This window comes from Corylus avellana, chromosome ca1 (genome assembly GCF_901000735.1).
Source record: "Corylus avellana chromosome ca1, CavTom2PMs-1.0".
Classification (NCBI taxonomy): domain Eukaryota; kingdom Viridiplantae; phylum Streptophyta; class Magnoliopsida; order Fagales; family Betulaceae; genus Corylus; species Corylus avellana.
The window spans coordinates 26,918,130-26,939,941 of NC_081541.1; the positions used below are offsets into that span (position 1 = coordinate 26,918,130).

The 21,812-nt window shown below is 35.6% G+C and overlaps 2 protein-coding genes across 3 annotated transcripts; both read right to left on the minus strand.

The window, feature by feature from the left end:
• Window positions 1-1,406: 1,406 nt before the first annotated feature.
• LOC132189148 (ubiquitin-like domain-containing CTD phosphatase) lies at window positions 1,407-10,457 on the minus strand. The gene is made up of 6 exons (XM_059603711.1): window positions 10,098-10,457; window positions 8,941-9,091; window positions 5,020-5,134; window positions 4,875-4,938; window positions 4,385-4,550; window positions 1,407-1,849 (listed from the first exon to the last, which is right to left on the minus strand). The coding sequence occupies exons 1-6, from the start codon at window positions 10,361-10,363 to the stop codon at window positions 1,604-1,606; spliced, it is 1,008 nt and encodes a 335-aa protein (XP_059459694.1). The 5' UTR covers window positions 10,364-10,457; the 3' UTR covers window positions 1,407-1,603.
• Window positions 10,458-13,586: 3,129 nt separating this feature from the next.
• Window positions 13,587-21,418, minus strand: LOC132167185 (zinc finger transcription factor YY1). Of its 2 annotated transcripts, XM_059578091.1 has the most exons (6): window positions 21,159-21,418; window positions 20,001-20,059; window positions 18,165-18,364; window positions 16,065-16,154; window positions 14,959-15,102; window positions 13,587-14,281 (listed from the first exon to the last, which is right to left on the minus strand). In XM_059578091.1, exons 1-6 carry the CDS (start codon window positions 21,242-21,244, stop codon window positions 13,742-13,744), a joined length of 1,119 nt encoding a protein of 372 aa, XP_059434074.1. In that variant the 5' UTR covers window positions 21,245-21,418; the 3' UTR covers window positions 13,587-13,741. The 2 variants fall into 2 exon arrangements, with proteins under 2 accessions (XP_059434074.1, XP_059434075.1); XM_059578092.1 differs by lacking the exon at window positions 16,065-16,154.
• Window positions 21,419-21,812: the final 394 nt, after the last annotated feature.

The window sequence follows — 21,812 nt, forward strand, 5'->3', positions numbered from 1 at the left end:
TGGATGGTGTAAATAAATGTTATCAAATCTTATTTGTATATATTTACTGCTTTAGAGCAATGCTCATTTACTAGTACTTCGGTTTTTTATTTGTACATGTACACCAAGCTCTTGAGAAGCTGGCCTTGTTGAAGTTGGCATATATCTTTTTCCATTGTAAACCTATTTTTTGGGCCCAAAATTATAGAAGAATTGTAATAAAATGAGGAATATTGATCTTATTGTTTTTTTAAAAAAATGTTTTAATCTATATAAAGATCGCCTCTACCACAAGTTATAATTCTTCAGCAACTAATTAAATCAATTTATTTTCTCCAAAAGGTCTTAAAAGGGAGAGAGCTACCCATTTTATCTTTCTTTCTGTTTTTTATGGTGCTGCGTTTGCTATGGTTCATGCACTGGTTCATTTTGAAATTGGGTTTAAGGTAAATTACCTGATGAGTAATCAGTAATGCTTGAGTTTCATGTCACATACCAAGACTACTAAGAAAACCCAAAGAGACCTAAAATGATACATATATGTCTAAGCCCACACTAGACCCAAGACCAACAGCTGGGTGCACCCTCTTTTCCCCAGGATGAGCTAGAGGCAATCCCCTTTCCTGGTCTAGAATTCCAGGCACTCTCCTATATATATCTCACTTACTACCACGCCCAATGAACTCTCTTACCCCTTTTTACTAGATTTATTCTCTCAACTAGGGTTTTCTCTGGCTTGGGCACCGAAGGGCCCTTAGCCTCTGAACAGGCGACATTCTGACAACCCCCTCCCTTCTTTTATAAGTGGAGCTCCTCCCTGCAAGGCGAACTGAGGTAACTATAGATGTTCCTTACGTCAATAAACACTATTTAATAAACTGTTATACTATTATCATACAACTGAAGTGGTGTGACTATGAAGATCAACCATTGAATCAACACTAGTAAAAAAAATAATTAACTGCCATGACATCCCAAATATATAACAATCGTATAACAGTCTATTAAATAACTTTTTTTTTTTTTTTGATAAGAATTAAATAACATTATTTTTACGTGATACTCTATCTTCCCCGCATCCCTCGTATGTACAAGTACTACATCCACACAATATCTATGCAAAATGGGGAAGGGTACAGGGGCGCAGGTTAATGGGAAAAGGGCTTCAATTGAAAGTTGGAGGGTGGGCAAATACATTGTGATATCTATCTATCTTCTGATTCTTGCCTAATAACGTTTGCTTTCATAATAGCAACTGGGAAAAGAACTTAAAGATTAAAAAAATTATTCCAAAACTATAGAGCATAGTATATATATATGACAACTATTTTTTTTTTTTTTATAACATTTCATATGCATACAGATAATCAACCTTATAACTTTTTCTCTTTTTTTTTTCTAATAAGTTACATGTTGCCAAAAGAAAAGAAAAAAAAAGGGCTCTATAGATCAGATAAACTATTTTTGTCTTAAAATTTCTCACTATTACACAATATGCCAACTCATACTTGGAAGCTATAATGGCAATGTTTGGCAGATACGAACTGGAATTATACTAATAACATAAGTACCTCAAAAGTGGATACAAGCAACACACTGTAACTTCAAGGCTTCCCGATGACCATCATACATGGCGGCGTCTTTTGACATTGTCCTCTGAGAACCCCTCCCAATAATTATGATTAAGGGAGCTAAGGTCCTCAAGTTCTGCAATGGCCAGCAAGTATTGGGTAAGCTTCACAAGCTCCTGATCGTTGTCTCGATTTGAATGAGCCTTCCTGAATGGCTTGATTGTCAAACCATTTTGTGGGTTCATCACAAAATTTCTTCGCAAATCATCAAACATTATAGTGTTCTTTGAACTGTAGAACTGAAATGGAACAGAAACAACCAATTTGTCAACTAGGTCATAATTGGAACCCACAGAAAAAGCAACTACTCCACATTCAACATAGTATTTAATACAAAGCAGTGGTTTTATGTTCTATTATTATTGATTATAAGTGAATGCTTTTTTTTCCCAATTACATTTGGTAGCATGCATAAAATATTTTAAGGATTTCATAAAGATTAAAATGTTATATCAGTTCTCTTTTCCCTGCTATATCGTGAATATCAATCTCCTAGGGTTTGGTTTGATAAGTTCAATCCAGTGGTAACAGGTTATGGGATAGAGAAGGACAGTTTCCAATCATTCATAGGTGCTTCTAGGGTGTTTTGTTCTTGTTGTTATCTTTGTAGATAACTTTGTAATTTTTTTTTTAAATAAGTAATTCAATCTTATTAGAGAGCGCAAAGAGCACAACTCAAGTACACAAAGAGCATACAAGAAAGACACCTGCTTAGGAGAGGAGAAAGAAAACAAATCTAAAAATTCCAAAAATTTAGAAAACTGAGAACTACTTGTAGCAATTATCCACCCATAAAAGGGTTTTGAAAGTAAAATCTTTTAACTTTGCCACTGTTCTCACACAATCTTCAAAGTTTCGGGAGTTATGTTTTTTCTAGATGCATCACATCACACAAAGGGGTTCCAGGCTTCTAAATTGTGGTGACTACCAAACTACCCTCTCCAACTCACCAAAAACTTCACCACCCGTTGTGGGATTACCCACTCTATCCCAAAAAAAGGAAAAAATCAAAGTGCACAAGTCCTTAGGTATTTCGCAATGGAACAACAGATGATCAATGGATTCCCCACTTTTCTTACACATGCAATACCAGTCTATTACTATGACTTGTCTTTTTCTTAGATTATCCAGGGCCAAGATTCTCCTTAACGCAGCTGTCAAAACAAAGAAAGCCACCCTTGAAGGTGCCTTGCTTCTCCAAGGAAAAGAAAAGCCAACGGGGTAACTAAACGCCTGATAAAAAGATCTAACCTTGAATATCCGCACTTTGGAGGGGGTCCAACAAATCCTATCGTCGTCTTATCGTCTTAGCCTAATAGAGTACAAAAGGTCAAAGAAAGAGGTAACCAACTCCATCTCCCAATCATGCACGGCTTTGATGAATGTAACGTTCCACTAACAAGTGTCATTCGAAAACTACAAATGGATTAAAACCAAGGCCTCCTTAGAGCATGCTATGCTAAGCAACACTAGGAAGGCTTCCTTCAAGGTCTTATCTCCAATCCACACGTCATGCCAAAATTGAACCCTAAACCGGTCTCCCACCTCAAATCTCACTAATTTGGAGAAATCCCCTCTCCTCCCTCCTAATGTTTTTCCATACCCCCACCCTATGGGACCCATGCATTGCGTTGGAGCACCACCCACCACACAAGCTCTCATATTTCGCTTCCACCACTGCTCTCCACAATGCCTCCCTCTCTCCCCATAAAGATTGAGCTTAGGTACCCTTTCCCTCATCTGCTATTCTCACCCTAAGGGAGTTACCCCAAGCTTGATGATGAATCCAAAGGATTTCGCTTCTACTAAGAAGAACCTCCCCATGCACCTTCAACACACTCCCAGACCCAATAAAGTCTAACCCACGCAAACACTACAGACCTCACCAACAACCTCAACCCATGCCATCCAATCAACCATACAAAACCAGGAACGAGGATTTCCCAAAACGTGTTTGACAAAGTGAAGAAAAATAAAAAAATGGTGCCATCCTTCACAATGATGAAACTGAAATTATTTAAGGAGACAAACAACATCGTTACTCCTTTGACTCCACTAAAAAGCCTGATAAGGGCCCCCATACATCATGGCAGCCAACATTCTACACAATCCCTCAATGACAACAGCAAACAAGAAACTGGGCATAATGGATCCTCTTGTTTCAGTTCCATAGGAACTATTCAAGAAGCCAGATGAAGTACCAGTAATCAATACAGAGAAGCGCACCATAGATATGCACTGAGCTGTCCAAACTCGCAATCTAGTGCAGAAGTAGAGTACTTTGGAACATGACCCATACAATAGGTGATATCTTTCTTGGAGGCTTTTCTAATAACAAGCCCATGAAGATGTTTTGTGATAATAAAGCAGCAATTAATATAGTAACCAAGAGAGATCCAAACATTGAAATTGATCATCATTTTGTATGATACATAATAATGAGAAAGCAATTGCTACACCCTATATTATGTCATTTGATCGGTTGAGAGAGGTTCCACAAAAGTATTAAGCAAGAATCATTTTTCAAATCTCGACAACAAGCTGGGCATGATGGACATCTGCGCTCCAGTTTCAGAGGCAGTGTTAAGAGAGTTGAGTATTTTTCAGGGGTAATTTCCTAGTGTGTATGTATGCAAGCAACTTTCCATGGAAACTCTTCTCATTCTCTTCATCTTTCTCTTGTGATACAATTTTATGAAAGTCCCAATAACCTTTAAATGATATAGAAAAGGACGCAAATGCGAATAATTAAAAGTATTATCTGATGCCTATACCTCAGGGAATTGAGCCCAAATCAAGCCCAGTGGCTTGCAATCAAAGATTCCGCGGGTATCTGATTGCACTGTGATCATTGCTAAGTGGTCCAGAAGAGCTGTGATTTTGTAGTTAGGATTGCTGAGTACCCCGAGCTGTCCCATTTTTAATTCAACCCACTTGATGCTGTAGAAAGGATATATATATATATATATTTAGCAATAGTTTCATCTACCAAATTGCCTAAGAAAATAACTCAATACATTTAATTTCACGTATAATCATGACAACTTTCAAAAATTTAATAAGAAAGCCTCCTAATCTTAGGCACTTTCAGCAGTAATATCTTTCTACATTAAGGCCAGGAAAAAGACAATTCCAGATACCAAATCCTTTAAGTAGAAAGAGATTGCAAAAATCAGTTATGAGAGATTGATCTTTGCTCCTTCGATGGCATTATCTTAATACAAGAATTTTGGGGGCCAGGGGGGTGCCAAGTGAAAGTCTGACCTGGTTGCTGACCATATCATGATATCGTACTCTGCATAAACAGCTGTAAGAAACTCATGCAGATCTGTACACAAAAATGTCAGAATTAACTTGCAGTTAAAGACGCAAATAAAAATTAAAAACATGCAAAGAACAGACCACTTACAAGGCCGCATAAGTTCAAGTGGGTTCTCTGCTGTTGATCGGTGATCAAATAAAGTATAATCAATATCTAGAACAAGCAGCTTTTTTCCTTCACGACATGGATTCTTTAGTTCAATCTACAATAGAATGCATGAGCAAGTAACATCATCAACGAGGTTTGCCAAAGAAGTGTCAAGCAGGCCTGTCTTCTCTACATGTCTTTTACTATGTTTAAATATGCATGCAATGTAGAGTATCAACAATAGTCAGTTATAAACATGCCTCCCTCTCTACCAACACAAAAAATGCATGTAGTCCATTACATGCTACAGTATCCTATGAGAGGACTACTACAGGTGGTAAAATATGGATATGAGAATTGCTCGTGAAAACGTTGTTAATGACAATGCATAATAGTCAACAAAAGAAATCACATCGTTTCAATTTTTCATATGGAAACACTCGGAGCAATATGCCAATACTCAAATTACTCAGTATCATTCTTCTTTTATTCAATCTTACTTGCATACTCTTTGGCTGGGGCTTATGTCTTTTGTAATTAACCTATTTATGGAATAATTAAACGAGGAAGAGCAAGGCATCCTTAAACAACGCAAAAGATCATCCCTACTTCATAATGACCCAGAGATGAGTAAATGCTCTCTCATTCATCATGCAGCTTATTTCCCCAGTAATACCTTCAAAATACAGGATCTAAGATACATGATTGAAGAGGAGAATTTTGAGTCTCTTCCCAAGGAACCAATAAAGCCAAGCCATTTGCAACCTACTGTGGTTCCAGCTTGCTCTCGAATTGAATGAACTGAGTTCGAAACTAGAGTTCAGGCTCATTTGTTGACTAAGCAAAGCCCAAAAAATTTTAGCTTGAGCCTAGAGTTCAGGTCCATCTTGTGATACCAGGCACCTCTGGTTTCTCTGATTTCTGCCTAACTTTTGAAAGTCTAAAACTTAGGGGGAAAAAAAAAAGAGCTTTTTAGTTAGAGTGGAGTTCATGACCCAGGGTTAAGCTGCTAATGAGCTTGTCATCCAGCTGCAAGCCAAGCTGGAACAGTGATTCCTTGCTAAGTCAAACTCATGGCAAAGCTAGAGCACACCTCTAGATCGCCTACCTAAGCTTAAGTATCCTGATATTTGGCTAGGCCTGTTTGCAGTCCTAATCTACACCTTTGCTTAACTCTCCCCTCCAATTATTTTTGCATTTTTTTCCTCTTCAAAAATTACATAAAGTAGCAAAATAAAATCTAACAATTTGTTATAATAGGTTCCCTAGATGAGATTTAACTAATAAAAATGATTAGTTTGATACATTTTCGGATAAGTAATTCAATCTCATTAAAAAAGCGCAAAGAGGAGTAACCCTAGTAAAGTATACAAGAGAAACTCCTATTAAGGAAAAAAAGAACAAAAGTCCTAAAAATATGAAATCTGGAAAAAAAAAAAAAAAAAGGAAATTATCATGCCCTGCTATCCACATGTAAAAGAAACGGAACATAACAATCTTTTTCAGTTCTACCACCGAAGTACCTCAATCTTCAAAGCTCCTTGCATGCCACTCTCTCAGAATACACCACATTAAACACAATGGGGCCAACCGCCAAACTTCCAAAATGTTACGATGTCCCACCTGCCCTCCCCAACTCACTGATAGGCGACAACTCACTCACCCTTCTAGGAATAACCCAAACACCAAACAAATTTAAAAGCAAATTCCATAAATTTCTTGCTACTTCACAATGAAGAAAAAGGTGATCAATGAACTCCTCACTCTTCTTGCACATACAACAACACTCTACCACAATAACATTCATCTTCCTCAGGTTATTCAAAGTCAATATTTTTCCTAATGCTGGCGACCATATAAAGAACGCCACTCTCGAATGAGCCTTAACTCTCCAAATATCTCTAAATGGAAAAGGAAAACCAATAGGTATGGTTAACACTTGATAATATGACCTCACTTCAAACTTGCTCTTCTTAGAAGGGATCCAACATATTTTGTCTACATCTCCTTGTCTTACTTTGAGAGAATACATCTCAAAGAAAGAGGAGACCAAATCCACCTCCCAATCAAGTATGGGTCTGGTAAAAAACATATTCCATTGAATATTCCCATTTCTAAGCAGCATATGCTCAGCTACCCACACATCCTCAGAACGTGCAATGCTAAACAATTCCAGATAAGATATCTTCAAAGGTTGTTCCCCATACCAAAACCTGACTTTTGACCCATCACCCACCTTGTATCCAACAAATATTGAAAACAATTCCCACATTGAATCCCCGTCTCAATCCACAAGAATTACTAAAGAATCCAAACAGTGAACTATTAATAACTATGGAAAGCCACAACATAGAAATACAATGCCCTATCCAATCCCTCAATTTCTCCACAAAACCACACCTGATTAGTTTGATATATATATATATATATATATATATATAAAGAATTTGGAAAAATTTGTAGAGAACTTTGCTAGGCACTCACCATAAACAACTGAATGATCTTGAAAATTTTAGATTACCCTCTATATGTTACCCAAACAAAGAGAAGAAATACACAGAGTACCAGAGGCAATGGGCCCCAAGCAACCTGATGTGGTTGTCTACCTAACCAGTTAAGGCTAAAGAAAATAAAAGACAACAAGTCACAATATCCAGTAATAGAATTGGCAGTCTAGGCATGATGGTGCGTAAGAGGCTTATCTCGGTAGTTAGGATGAGTGGCTATAAAGCATTAGTGATGCCAGCAGTTTAAGGCTGGTTGAAAACTAACAACCAAAACTTGATTACCAATTCCATCTATGGCCCAATAGTTTCTGTTAATGGTTAATGTAAATGCGGGATGGCACCTTTAAGCTCTTAGTAATAGCAACACTGTCAGCATATACATCATGGCTCCCCTCCAAGCACGTACTTGGTTGATCAATGAAAGGATCCCAGTGAGAAATGTTCTTAGTTAACCAAGAAAGACAAGATGCCTACAGCTGATCAATAGAGTGAGGGAGGCTCATTTACAAATGGTAGGGAACTTCAGAAGAGAGCTGTATAGGATATAAAAACAGAACTATTTGAAACCCAGTTCAGCTCAATGACAGGGGGTATAACATAGAGCCTTTTTTTTCATATTTCATACCGCACTCTTAGAAGGTTATTTAAGAAAAATTTACTTAATAATACAGCATAATTCAAGGGTACAAGGAATCAAAGATGGCTACAGAATTAGATGACATGTTCCCAATGTCATCTGTTTTGCCTACTCAATGTCTTTTATATCATTCGTTCTTTAGGTGTTGTTTGGGGGGACATAAGTCAACTATTAGATGATTCTTTACACAAGAAGCACCACTGCCACACCCCCAGGAGGTACATATGTCAACAACGACTGTTTACACAAGAAGCTCCATTGCCTCAAACACCCCCCCTCCCCCCCAAAAAAACAGAAAAGAAAACAATACAACCCAATAGAAAAAAAGAAGGTAATTAAACCACCAATCATGCATGGTAAAGGACAGAAGTCAATAATGACTCTTTAGCAGCAAGTATCTCCGATTAAACTATTGGTCCAGGAATGATCCTTTATCATGGAAGTCTTGATTCTTCTTTGATAAATAATGCACAAACATTAATGAGCCCTTGTCAATATGATGTTACAACTGCACACTGTGATAGCAAATGCATGCAAGGGAACTAGTTTTATCCTCGTATTTGCTAAAAGCTAACAATCAAATTCTACATTTCAACTCAAGCATCATGATATGTCATATAGAAAAGCATGTAAGCAAAGTCAATTGTTCAAAGTAGCACTTATTCCTTCGGTTTCAGGATTTTGTTGCATGTGGCCTACAAGTTCGAATAGCTCAAAAAAATTCTAAAACTTCCACAATTACATAAAAGACCAAAAAAATAAGTAAAAATAACTGACCTTGTATTGATCTATACGTCTCCTCAATTTTTGCTTATTCACTTCTTTATCTTTAATGTGAATGCTAACAGCTTCATCATTCCTAAGTTCAAAATCATCAATAACCTCAGGAGAGTCCGTTTCCTCTACAATTAGATCATCTTCAACAGTACTGGAGATTCAATTGAGCTCAGTATCAATTCAAAGTAATAAGTTCAAAAATTCAAAAGACACGGTAAATCTCAGTATCCAGCACTTGAATGAACAGCTCATCAACAACAATTATACATGTTATTACTTTATTTCCCATTTCAAATTTAGTGGCACCTTAATTTTGAACTACTATTCAGGAAATCAACAAGGAGAAATTTTGACAGACGAAAAAAAAAATGTTATCTTCTAATATAGTGTCGGAAACAAAAACAAAAAATATGCACCAATCAAGCATCACAGCCCCACCACTTTCATGAAGTCTACCAAATTCATCTGCACATGACATGAGTCTACAAGAACATTACCTGAGGCAGAAGATGTAGCACCCTTGAGTTAGTAGCTCTCGCATAAAAACTTGAACGGGTGTTATATTCACAACCATTAAACATAAAAATACCTAGAAAACAAAACGCTTTTAGTCAAATTTCCTTGAGTTGCACCCCTTTATCCACTAAAAGCCTCTTGCAACGGAGATTCAATTTTGACAGAAAACAATTTTAAGTATGAGTGCGTGTGAGAATATGGTCGGCTTAAATCTTCCTGCAGAAACGTACTTCAACTTTCATTTTTTAGGAAGTGTTACAAAAAGGGTGAAATTCCTCAGTCCAATGAAGAGAAAAACCTAAATCAAAGTGTGATGACTATAATCATATCCCGAATACCATAACAAAGTACAAATTTTAGTAACCCATATAATGGTCCTCCACTTCCCCTTAACATAAAACTGTAAGTTGCCCAATTCTAATAGCAAACAAATCCCATTAAAAATGCCAGCTAAATTAACCATGAGTGTGCTTGAAGAGGGCCAGTAAAAGAAACCCATTATCAAACACTTTTCTGTTTTCAATTTTTGTTCAGCATCTACAAAATTTCGACTTGAAATTTATCAACAACAACAAAATAGAGTAAACAAACCAAATTAACAAGAACACAAACAAAACGCACACAAATAGAGATTGTAATACCCAATCATGGTCATCTTGAGGGAGGCCTTGAGCGGGAGTTGAGAGAGCAAGACGGAGTCATCGGCGAGTTTGGATCCAAGGACTTTGGGGTACAGAAGCTTCTGCCGCTTTGGCAACACGGTGGTGACCTCGCAGATTCGACGCTTCAACTCACCCACCGAGTCGTCCCCACACAGTCGCACCGTGTACTCCTTCCCGCTCCACTTCACTATGAGCGTCAGCTCCTCCTCTGACAGAGACGATGTTGTGGAAGCCGACGCAGCCATTGATAGAGCCTAACCTCTCCCTCTGTCTCCCTCTCACTTCTCTCTCTGGCCGAAGCTCTCACTAGCTTCGCCTCTGTTTCTGTAGGGATTATTTTATTAACAATATATATATTTCTTTCTTTTCTTCGTTTCTATTTTGAAGATATTCGATTTTTATTACCTTTTTTTCTTTTAGGTCTGTTTGGTTATGAGATTTCAAAAAATGTAATTTAAAAACGTAATTTTTAAAGACTCGGTTAAGCATTTGACAAAATAATAATTTGGTATTTAAAATTGTAGTTTAGTATTAAAAATTATGCATTTAATTCTTTTTTTTTTAATAAGAGATTATTCATTCTGATACTGATTAGAATTCCCTACATTTTTTTAAAAAATTATAGATTCTCAAATTTTAAAATTTAGGCGTTTTTAAGCATCAAAACGCTTGAAAAATGCCACATATTAAAAAAGTTGCATGTTATCGAGGCATACGTAAAGAATTTTCCTTCCAAAAAAATTCTTCACTTTTGAAGAAATGCTTATTCTTCTTAAAATCAAAAGTCAGTTTTTTCCTCAAATTTTTTTACAACATAGAGAGTAAGAAGCTAATGAAAATATAGTCAATTATTAACAGTAATATGCCATATTTTTAATAAATAATATTTTTTAAATATTTTGATACTTAAAAATAGCTTAAATTTTATAATTTAGAAATTTACAAGAAATTGTTAGTTCACATTTTAGAAAAGTTTATATATTCATCTCAAACTGCTATCTAATTAATAATATTTTCACAAATTATAAAAAATTATCGATTTCCTAGACAAAAATACCCATGATAAAAAAATCTTTTTAAAAAATTTAAAAAAAAAAATAGTGGCCGGTGAGAGGGGCCGACGAAACCATCCTAATGGCCTTGGGTGTGGTTTGGTTGAAGAGTTGCTTGGGCACCCCTAAGATTTTTTTTTTTAAAAAAAAAAAATATAGTTTTTAATTATAGATTTTATTTCTCTTCTTTTTTTTCTTTTTTTTTTTTGTACTTTTTCCAAATGTATTGGGTGCTTTTGTCTTATTGAAAATTTTGTAAGGTTATTTTTGTTTTTTCGTTGGTTTTAGGGAGAAATTAACAAGTTTATAGAGACATTATCATAATTTAAAATTTAAAAGAGGATATTGTCAGTTAAATGATTAGGGATATTAGACTTTTCTCCTTTTTTTTTTTCTTTTTTTTTTTTATGTTAACTATACATGTAGATTTTTTTTTTTTTTTTTCTTACCGGTAGATCCAATCTTGGTGTGCAATTTGGATTTTAGAATTCCTTGGCTTTATGATGCTATAAGATTTTGAAGAATTTTCATGTATTTTTTAAATAGTTACTATAGTGTGTGTGCGCACGCCTTCGATTATGTATATGCAGCGTAATTGAGTAATGTTAGAAGTTACTCTTATATTTTTTCTTGTGTCACTTAGAAAATGATGTGACTTTTATAATTATTATTAAGTTTGTGACTAGTCACTATTTTTTTTTTTTTTTTTGACATGTCCGCATAAGAGGGGGAAGGGGATTCGAACTAGTGACCTCCACTTCATTATGTGTGGTCCCAACCGATTGGGCTACCTCTTGGGGACGTGACTAATCACTATTAAATTTTAATCAAATGATGATTTTAAAAGTCACATTTTTTTTTTGTCTCCAAAAAGTAGTTCAATCGGCTAGGACCACACTTAATGAAGTGGAGATTACTAGTTCGAATCTTCCTCCCCCCTCTTGTACGGACATGTCAAAAAAAAAAAAAAAAAAAAAAAGTTACCTTATTTTTTTAGGAACATTTAAAAAAAAAAAAAAAAAAAAGAACTGAGTAATTACTCAGTGTAATGATCCTATTGAAATTCTCGCGGGCATTTTTATGGGTATGTCGTGAAAGAGAAAGGAAGAGGGAGAGGGAGACAGAAAACATTTTTATGAATAAAAAAAGGCAAGAGAGACATAAAGAGATTTTGGTGTTAAAAACTATTAAAAAAAAAAAAAAAAAAATCTTAGGAATGTGGGGAGAGAATGCTCTCGTGGCATATAAGATTTGGCAGCCCCATGGTCCCTTTGCAGGAGGAGGAATGATACCGCCTTAACTTGAGGTTAACTTTTTTATTTTATTTTTTAATTTAAAAAAATAACAAAATTTAAAATTTAAAAAGTTTTTGAAGCAATAATTTTTATTTTGGTCCTTCTTTTATTTGGTATTTTTTTAAAAAAAAAAAATACCAAATAAAAGAAGGACCAAAATAAAAACTATTGCTTCTGAAACTTTTTTTATTTTTTAAATTAAAAAATAAGGAAAAGGTTTCTGAAGCAAAATAAATTTTTATTTTTTAAAAAATACCAAAAAAAAAATTAACAAAAATAAAAACTATTACTTCAGAAACTTTTTTTATTTTTTATTTTGTTATTTTTTAAAGTAAAAAATAAGGCAAAAGTTGGCCCTAAGATGAGCAAAATAATTAGGCCTTTGGCATTTTCCTTGCATGAGATTGCCTTGTTGGAGAATAGAGATGGTACTTTTTCTTTAGAGTGCTCCCACCAATTTGTTTTATGCGTCCAATTGTAGTTCAAAAATCCATAGAACACTAACTACTACATTAGCCTCCTTCCAAAGTTGCAATTTTTTTATCTGTTTTTTTTTTTTTTTTTAATCCAACAATGTTGAATTGGCATCAAATAGACCTTAACTATACATAATATTTGAAAGGTTAAGAGGGGGAAAGGGGGTACAAAGAAATGGCAAATAATTCAATTACTATAAAACTACCCAGTTTGAACGGTACAAGTTTGCTTCAAATTTAATTTATAAAAATGACATTTGTCCTTTGAGCGTTTGAAAAACACATGATTTTTTTAATAATAAAGACAAAATTATTATTTTTTTTTTACTAAAAACACGTGTACTTCTTACATGTTAAGAAACGTGTGTCAATTTTTTAGATTGAGTTGAACGAAGTTCCTTCAACCCAAGTTCCGAGGAAATCTTTGTCCAAAAAAAGTGTTGTTCAAAAGCAAAAGCAAATGCAAATGTAAATCCCTGTTGTTTACAGGCAGAAGTGACACACCTCGACTGAAATTAGACTTGATTCCAATATCAAAGAGTTTCATGTATAACCAGCGATCAAACATAAGCGAATTTGAGAGAAAGGGGAATAGGGAGAAAGAAGGGCTGGGAACTTCTACGTAATATAAACTTACCATTAAACTATTGACAATTTCAATCGGAATTGCTATTTTCTTTATATGCTTGGAATACAAAATGGGTAATTAAGCCCATCGACAATTCAAACATTAATGGGATATGTAGAAAAGAAAAAGAAGGTGAAAAGGTGGGTTACATTCAGAGTGCCATGATTAAGATCTAGTCTTCAAACTCTGTCTCTTCGTCATCGTCGTCATTGTTTTCCCCATACCTCCAACCATCCTCAACATTGTCACGATCTTCCTCTGTTTCTTCACTATCTTCTTCCTCGTAAGCTTCTTCTTTGCTCGGCCATGGTTTTTTCGATACACTCACAGGGATAGAAGATGGAATCGACCCTTTACGCTGCGCGACTTTCGGAGTAGGCAATTTCAAGTTTGGTTTGGGCCTGCTTTGTTTCTGATTTTTGCCATTCCCACGTTTTCCACCATAGGCATCTTGGTCACTGGCTTCATCCATCTCATTATCAGCATTAGCAGCGGCATTCTCTGCATTCTCATCAGACACGTGGCCACGATGCCTATCCCTCAAATGGAGTTTAAGCTTGTATTCATGGATGTAGGCCTTTTCACACCCTTCGTAAGGACAAGCATAAGGGCGGTCAGATGATGCAGAGCCATAAGCCCCAGAAGAAGGCTTGGGAGTTTTGTTCGGCTTATCTGAAGGGGGGGTGTATTTTGTCACCTCCACGCTCACACTCTGCAAATTAATGGTGAAATGAGCAATCAAGTCTCAGTTTTTTAGATGAGAAAATAACATGGGAAGATGCAGAAGATGTCATCTATAAAATGTTATTGTCCATATGAAATGCAGAAGATTTTCCTTCCCTTTGGCCATTCCTCTAAAGTTCCTAAACTTTTTCAAATGTTCTATGGAAAGTCAAATAACTGTTAAGTAAAGAATGAAGTCATCCATTTAGAAGTAGGAGTGGTTTCTATAGAGAAGAAGATGAGAAAGTGATTTAATTCAATTTGAGGAATGAAATGAGGGAAAGGAAATGTTAAAAATGACAGGTAGATATATTAAAGAACAAAACATGTTAGTAACTAGTAAGGAAGGGAGGTGACAGAGTGCAATTTTAGACAGCAAAATGAAGGGAAAATACATGTGGTCGGCCCAAATTAGTTACAGAGGATCCATGAAGCGGACTTAATTGAAATCAAAACATGGTTGAATGATTTGAGATAGTATCCACGTCAATAACAAATATAGAAGATTATTAGCAATGAAAAGCTGAGGTTTATTTGACGAGACAAAAAAATTGTATACCCTAAAAAACCAAATATGCTTTATGTTTAGATCAAATGAAGCAATTGCAAAACCAAGTAGCACAAAAATTATGTCAGAAACAGCAATAGTTAGGGAGTGGAACCAACCTTTTCATGGTGAGATGCAATGTGGTTCTTTAGCTTGTACTCATGAGCATATCGCTTTCCACAATCTGGGTAAGGGCATATATGATAGTTTTCTTGTGAATGTGTTTTCATGTGCGACCTTAGGTTGAAATCCAGAGAAAATGCCTGCATTTCATGAATAAACATGTCATGTGCACGTGCACATGGGAGCACACTCACTCGCACACGCAAATTGCACACAAACACAAACATAGAGGAAGCCCTTTTTCTCTTCTAAATAAGTGCATAAAGAAAGCTTTCTGAAGCAGAAACGTAGAAATGACTATAATCTGAGCTGGTCCCACAATACGAAAAGGTACAGAGCATTTCATAACAAAATCATATCTTCCATGATGAAAAGGCTAAGAACAATACAGGCGATAATTGGTTGACTGTGGCCCTTACAATTCTTTCTTCATTGAATAATATTATTTTGCATCAAAGAATCATATCTGGTCTTAGTTTTCACACGCAACTTGAACCAGAGACATTTATTTATGCAGGTGCTACAACTGCAATTTTCTTTGTAAGTACTCATAAATCCGTGCACTGGCACATGCACAACAGACGCACTAGAGTAGAGAGGAGGAAGAAATAAACTACAATATACAATACATGGTCTTACATCAACTTAAGTCCTGAATCTTGATATATAATCCAGATTTCATCTTTTGTTAAAAATAAATAAAAAGATGTACAAATCTGGTTGTGGAAAATGAATTTCAACAAAACCACCAATAAAGTGAGAATATTTTCAAATTGCCTCCTAAAATCAAAATGCCACAAAGCTGTGACAGATCTTGGCCATAACATGGAACAATCAATGCACAAAATAGCACTTAAAATACACACACACACACACACACACATATGTTTGTGTGTGTGTGTGTGTGTGTATGCATGTATGTGTGTGTGTGTGTGTGTGTGTGTGTGTGTGTGTATATATATATATATATATATGCCCAACAAGAAACATGTAAAATATACAGCCCATCCTGACATACAAACTCAACCATAGACACCAAGAAATAAAAGAAAAAAGAGCCTATCAAAAGCACAAGAAGAATCTAAGTGGACAGATTAGTCACCTTACCACAGCCTTCATGAGGACATACAAAATCTCTTTCTCCAGTATGAATGAGAAAGTGTCTTTTCAATTTCGAACTATCCAAAAATTTCTGGAACATAGACAAATTCTTTAAGATTGTTAAACGATCACGATGGAATGGGAAAAGATAGAATGAAATGTAACAAAGAAAAAAAAAATCAGGTGATGAAGCATGAGGGTGAACAGTCAGACTACATGAAATCAGAACAAAAGTTGTTCTAAAAAAAAAAAAATAGGATACATTACTGAGAAATGCGATGTTAACCAGACTCAATCACATCCTAACAACCCAACCATATCTACATTGGTTTGCAATTTCACCCTACAAGGTTAACTCAGAAAGTGATATCTCCAAACTTACCATGCCTGTGTTTTCTTTTCTTCTTTCTTTCTTTGAGTAATTTGAGTTCGCTTTATTCATGTGTGCTTCAACCATCTCAGGAAATTCCCGTAATTTTACACATCAAAAGATTACCTAATTCTCATTGCATTATTAATAATTCTCTCTTTCCTTTCCAATGAGCTTAATGTTTTCCTTGGGAAGAAAAAAAGGAAAAAGAAAAGTGATTACCTCTTCAATGACTGTATACCTACTGGTTCGCAAATCAATAGTGGAAGTTCATCACATAATTACATCATAGAAAACAAATGGGCATTTTGGGATCAGGCATCTTCTCTTTCCTCTCCTTGTGGGTGTTGCTAACTGTATTGAGAAGCTTCAACGTGATTTCCTATGGGGTAGGCTAGGCAAAGAGTTCAAATATCACCTGCTAAGCTAGTCCCAAGGTTTGTTCGCCGATATTTGAGGGAGGATTGGGGTTCAAAACCACCTGATGATGTTCAATCATACTCTATTAGGTAAGTAAATGGCTTTGACACTATAGGCTTGAGAAAGAGACTTGGTAGAGAGTGGTGCTGGACTTAAAATTTGGCAGTTCATTGGGTGGTTGGTATTCTGATGAGCCTCTCTAGTCGTATGGGATGGGGTTATGAAAGAATATTAGGAGGGGTTGGGAGAAGTTCTTAAGTCATCCTAGATTTGAGATGGGAGATGGCTCCAAAGTTAGATTCTGGCATGACCTATGGTGTGGGAATATGGCCCTTAAGGTAGCATTTCCAAAATTTTATGGTATTGCTTGCGCAAAGGGTACTTATGTTGTGGCTCACTTGGAGCTTTCTAGTGGTCCCATTTAGTGGAATGTAAACTTTGCTAGAGCAGCTTATGATTGAGAGGTGGATGTCTTTACCTCGTTCTTCAAGGTATTGTATTTAGTTAAAGTAAGACAGGAAGTTAAAGACAAGATGTGGTGGGTCCCCTCTAAAAGAGGATTGTTTGATGTTGAATCCTTTTACAATGTCATGAGTTGTAATGATGGCTTTCGTTTCCTTTGAAAGAGTGTTTGGCAGAGTAAGATTCCGCTGAGGGTGGCCTTTTCTGCTTGGTCAACAGCCTAGGAAAGATCCTTACGATGGTCAATCTAAGAAAACGGCACGTTATTATGGTTGATTGGTGTTTCATGTGTAAAAGAAAATGGGGAATCCGTGAACCATCTTCTTCTCCATTGTGAGGTTGCCTGTGCCATATGGAATGTTTTCTTTAGTCGGTTTGGGTTGTCTTTGGTTATGCCAAGACGAGTGGTCAAATTGTTGGTGGACTGCCAATAGCACTAGGAGTGTTGTTGTGTGGAACATGGTGACTTCGTGCCTTCTATAGTATCTATGGAGGGAAATGAACTAAAGAAGTTTTGCAAATCCAATCTTTTCATATACAAACTACAAAACCTAAGCAAATCCTTCTATAATTCCTAGCCCTAGAACCTCAAATTTCAGATTGAAGTCTACTACATAAATTAACATAGAGGTTTAAATAAGCCTGTACTACATCATCAATGATAAAACCCACTTTGCAGTTCCTTTATTCCTAATGCAACTTATCATAGTGTACATAGAATCTGAATTCACTGCTCCATATCATTTCAATTCGAAACAGTAAACCGACGTCCACTTCCCACACTTTTGCTGCATTACTCTGAACAAATATGGACAAAAAACAAAGAAAATACATTGGACACAACAATACCTTTCCACACCCTTCATAGTGACACACATATTGTCTCTCTCCATGGATGTGAGAATGCTTCCTCAAGGCACCAGCATCAATAAAGGTCTTGCCACAGCCTTCATAGCTGCAAAGGAAAAGTACTTCAGTCGTCGGTTCTGGTTCTGGCTCTGGTACCTCTGGCTCTTTTGCCTTCTCTTTCAAGGCGTTCAAGGTTTCCCCTAAGAAGGATAGCAAAGATAAAAATTAGGCCAAACTCACATGACAAAAAATAAGGAACTATTGACATTTAAAAAAATAGAAAAGGGGAAAAAAGAAAAAAGAACTACAACAAAGTCATCCTATTATAATCCAATAAGGATCCCCAGACTCATTTGCTGATCAAAAAGATTACAAACCCTTAGATAAATATTGCACAATAATTGATTTCAGGTTAGACACCAGCCACCATTCATATTCAGCACATGTCAACACGGGGAACAAAAGAATTAGAAACTATGCATAATCTTTTGCGGGGCATACACACATACCAACACAAGATACTATGACGAAGAACAAATATAAAAAGAAAATTTTTATCTATTCTATGCTAATACCAGAACTAACTCCTCAGGATATTTCATGGCATTTGCTGTGACCAACAAGGAACATCTTGATAAGAATTCTTGTGCAACTCAAATCCACAAGCATAAAGTACCTTCTCTCACCAATTAGCAGAATCAACAAAAAAAACTAACTGAAATCAAATATGTGGCATGAATAAAAGGCTACGATCAATATGGCCAGTCACTTTGAATAGTAATGAGGTTAGCAAGTCAATCACATGGTTGAAAACTTGCAGAATTTATTGAACTGTTGACTTTATTCTTCTCTTTTCACTTTTGATTTTGAAAAGGGTATATGAGCCCAGATCAGCCCCAACATCCTTGCTTGGATTAAAATCTTTCTTCCAACGTAAGTTTCTAACCTTATCTCTATGTCTAACTTTTCTCGAATGCTTGCTTTAACGACAAAAAAAGGTGTACATAGTTTTTTGAACTTCCACTTTGGATTAGTTCAATAACTTTCAGGTGAACTGAATTTCTGGAAGCTTATTGTAGTGTTGAGCCATATAATTGAATATAGGGATACAGGTAGATTTTTTTATTTTTTTTTTGGGGGGGGGCAGGCATTAGTAAAATGACAAAAGAAAAACGATAAACCATTAAATATGAACTTCATCTTTGGATTAAAACATGTGCACTTGTGCTTGATCTTCAGACTCGTTTAAATTCATATACCAGCATCATAACCATTTCTTTGTTTTCCCTTCTAATAAATTTTCAAAAAAAAAAAAAAAAAAAGATTCATCTCATTCAGAAATTGTGAATGTTTATCCTGAAATTAAATGTTGAAGCATCTACACCAGAAGTGGCAATTGAGGGGGTGTTTGTTAAACAACACCCCACCACACCGCACTGTTCATGGAAAAAAAATAAAAAAGAAAATAATGATTGATATGGGAAAATGAAAAAGTGGTATTGGAAAGTAGAAAATTTTGTTTTGTAGTGATTTTTTTATTTGAATAATAATAAAAAGTAAATGATTTGATATAAAAGTCAGAATGTTTTTTTTGAAAAAAATGAAGTGAATAGTGTGGTGGAATGTGAGAGAATGTGAGGGGGTTTAACAAACACCCCCTGAAATCCAAATTGCAATGCTTCTTCACTCTTTCAATGTAAACTTATTTAGTTTAAAACAACATAAAAGAAAAAGAAGTGTCTACAACTATAAGTGCATGAAAAATCCTCTGCCAGAAGATAAATTGCAAAATAACTTTAAAAAAAGGCAGACAAGGTAAAAGAAAGTAAGACACACCTGTGACCCATTTCAAGAGAGAGCACTTCCCACCAGTTGCTACAACATCTTGGGGAACCCTAAAAAGAAAACCAGACATATCATTAGTATGCATCACATAAGAAAACAGCAGATGGTACAAACCAATCATGTAAATCTCGAATATATAATAAAATATCTTATTCTTAAGTTATCTTATTGGTTCTCACATATATTCAGAAAGCAGAAATGTGAATCCCTTCTTCAAATCACCCCTTTGCCAAATACCCCTCCACCTACCCATTTCGTGGCTTAGGACATATGATGAGATTTTTTTTTTAAAAGGAAATTTTGTATCTTCAAATTTACAAAAGTCAAATAGATTTCCTGGGCCAATTTTAAGGCTAGTGAATTTACTTCCCTTAAAACACAAACCAAATCACATGAAAAAAAAAGCCAAAAATAAATAAATAAATACTAATCTATCTCTAGAATGTGAAATCTTTCATTGTTTCAAAATTGGAGAAAGGAAAAAAAAAAAAAAAAAAAAAACACAAATCAACAAATCAGACAACTATTAGGCTTTTTGGCTAGGCGTTTATTATTTATTGTCTTTGAATAAACAAGATTCAAGATTTTACTTTATTTTATCTCCCTCATTCCCGCCAATCAATCAACCCACAATTTAACCCCATGAACTGCCATTTTGTATCACTGGAACAACATAAAAACAAAAACATATAGTCAACTTTACTGATACATTTGGCTTTAACTTCCAATACTTTTCCTTCCTTCAAAACACCTGAAATATTCTCCCTTTCTAAGAAACCAAACAAGAACAAAAAACCTACTATACTTTCCTCAATTTTCATGAAAAAACAAAATAACCACAATAATTAAACCAAATAAACATTATTATCACTATTTTAAGCCTAAAAAAATCAACACGACTAAGCCTAACACCTACTGGTAATCACAGTTTTCCATTATCATCAAAATAAAAGGCAACAATACAGTGCCATATTATCCAAAAAAAAAAATCTTTTAATTTCTCTTCTTTCTTTAATGAACATAATTTTCTCAGAAACCAGACAATGGCAGCAATTTAGCCGTAGAAACCCATACAATAGAACAGAGATTTTATTCAAACAAAAACTAAAAATAAACCCAGAAAAGAAAGACGAAGATGCAGAAAATTACCACTCTTTGAACCATTTAACGGCGGGGGTCTTGGACTTGACAATGGGGCGCCTTTCGAATAGATTGTGATTGAACTGCGTCTCCATCACTTTGTCCTTTTCTTCTTCTCCTTAGGCATTCATTCAACGCGAGCGCTGTGAATCGACGAGGCCTTTAGGGTTTGAGTATTGGGTTGGGATTTTTCGACCTCAGAAGAATAGACCGAGAGAGAGAGAGATTAGGACTTAGGAGAGCAAGCCAAGGAAAGCTTGGGGATGACTTGTCCATGTCCGGTAGGATTAAACCTGTTGCCTACTTTACGCATTTACGGACTGAATGCGGGGCATCCGACCCGACCGTATCGTATCATTTACTGGTCCAGACGGACCGGACCACCCGGGCGGCCCAAATATTGGTTTATTGTAATAATATTGTGAAATATAAATATGAAATTAATTTTTAAAAATAATTATAAGAGGGTCTTTTTTATTATCAATGAAAGGTTAAGAGCACTATCAGTGGCGGTTCTGCTTTATCTTTTTATTTTTTAAGGTAAAGTCCGCGTACCCTCCTCAAACTACCACCCAATTAATAATGTTCCCCCCAAACTTTCAATTGCAACAATGTACCACCCAAACTACCAAAATATTGTCAATATCCCCCCTAAAGCTAGCA

Excerpts from the sequence above, each read along its gene's own strand:
- LOC132167185 (XM_059578091.1), bottom strand. The coding sequence starts at position 21,244 with ATGGAGACGCAGTTCAATCACAATCTATTCGAAAGGCGCCCCATTGTC. Across the intron at positions 20,060-21,158 it reads GTTAAATGGTTCAAAGAGTG|GGTTCCCCAAGATGTTGTAG; the intron begins GTAATTTTCTGC and ends TTTTCTTTTTAG. Across the intron at positions 15,103-16,064 it reads CTCATGAAGGCTGTGGTAAG|GCATTTTCTCTGGATTTCAA; the intron begins GTGACTAATCTG and ends CATGAAATGCAG.
- LOC132189148 (XM_059603711.1), bottom strand. The coding sequence starts at position 10,363 with ATGGCTGCGTCGGCTTCCACAACATCGTCTCTGTCAGAGGAGGAGCTG. Across the intron at positions 4,939-5,019 it reads ACTTGAACTTATGCGGCCTT|ATCTGCATGAGTTTCTTACA; the intron begins GTAAGTGGTCTG and ends TTTTGTGTACAG. Across the intron at positions 4,551-4,874 it reads ATGATATGGTCAGCAACCAG|CATCAAGTGGGTTGAATTAA; the intron begins GTCAGACTTTCA and ends TCCTTTCTACAG.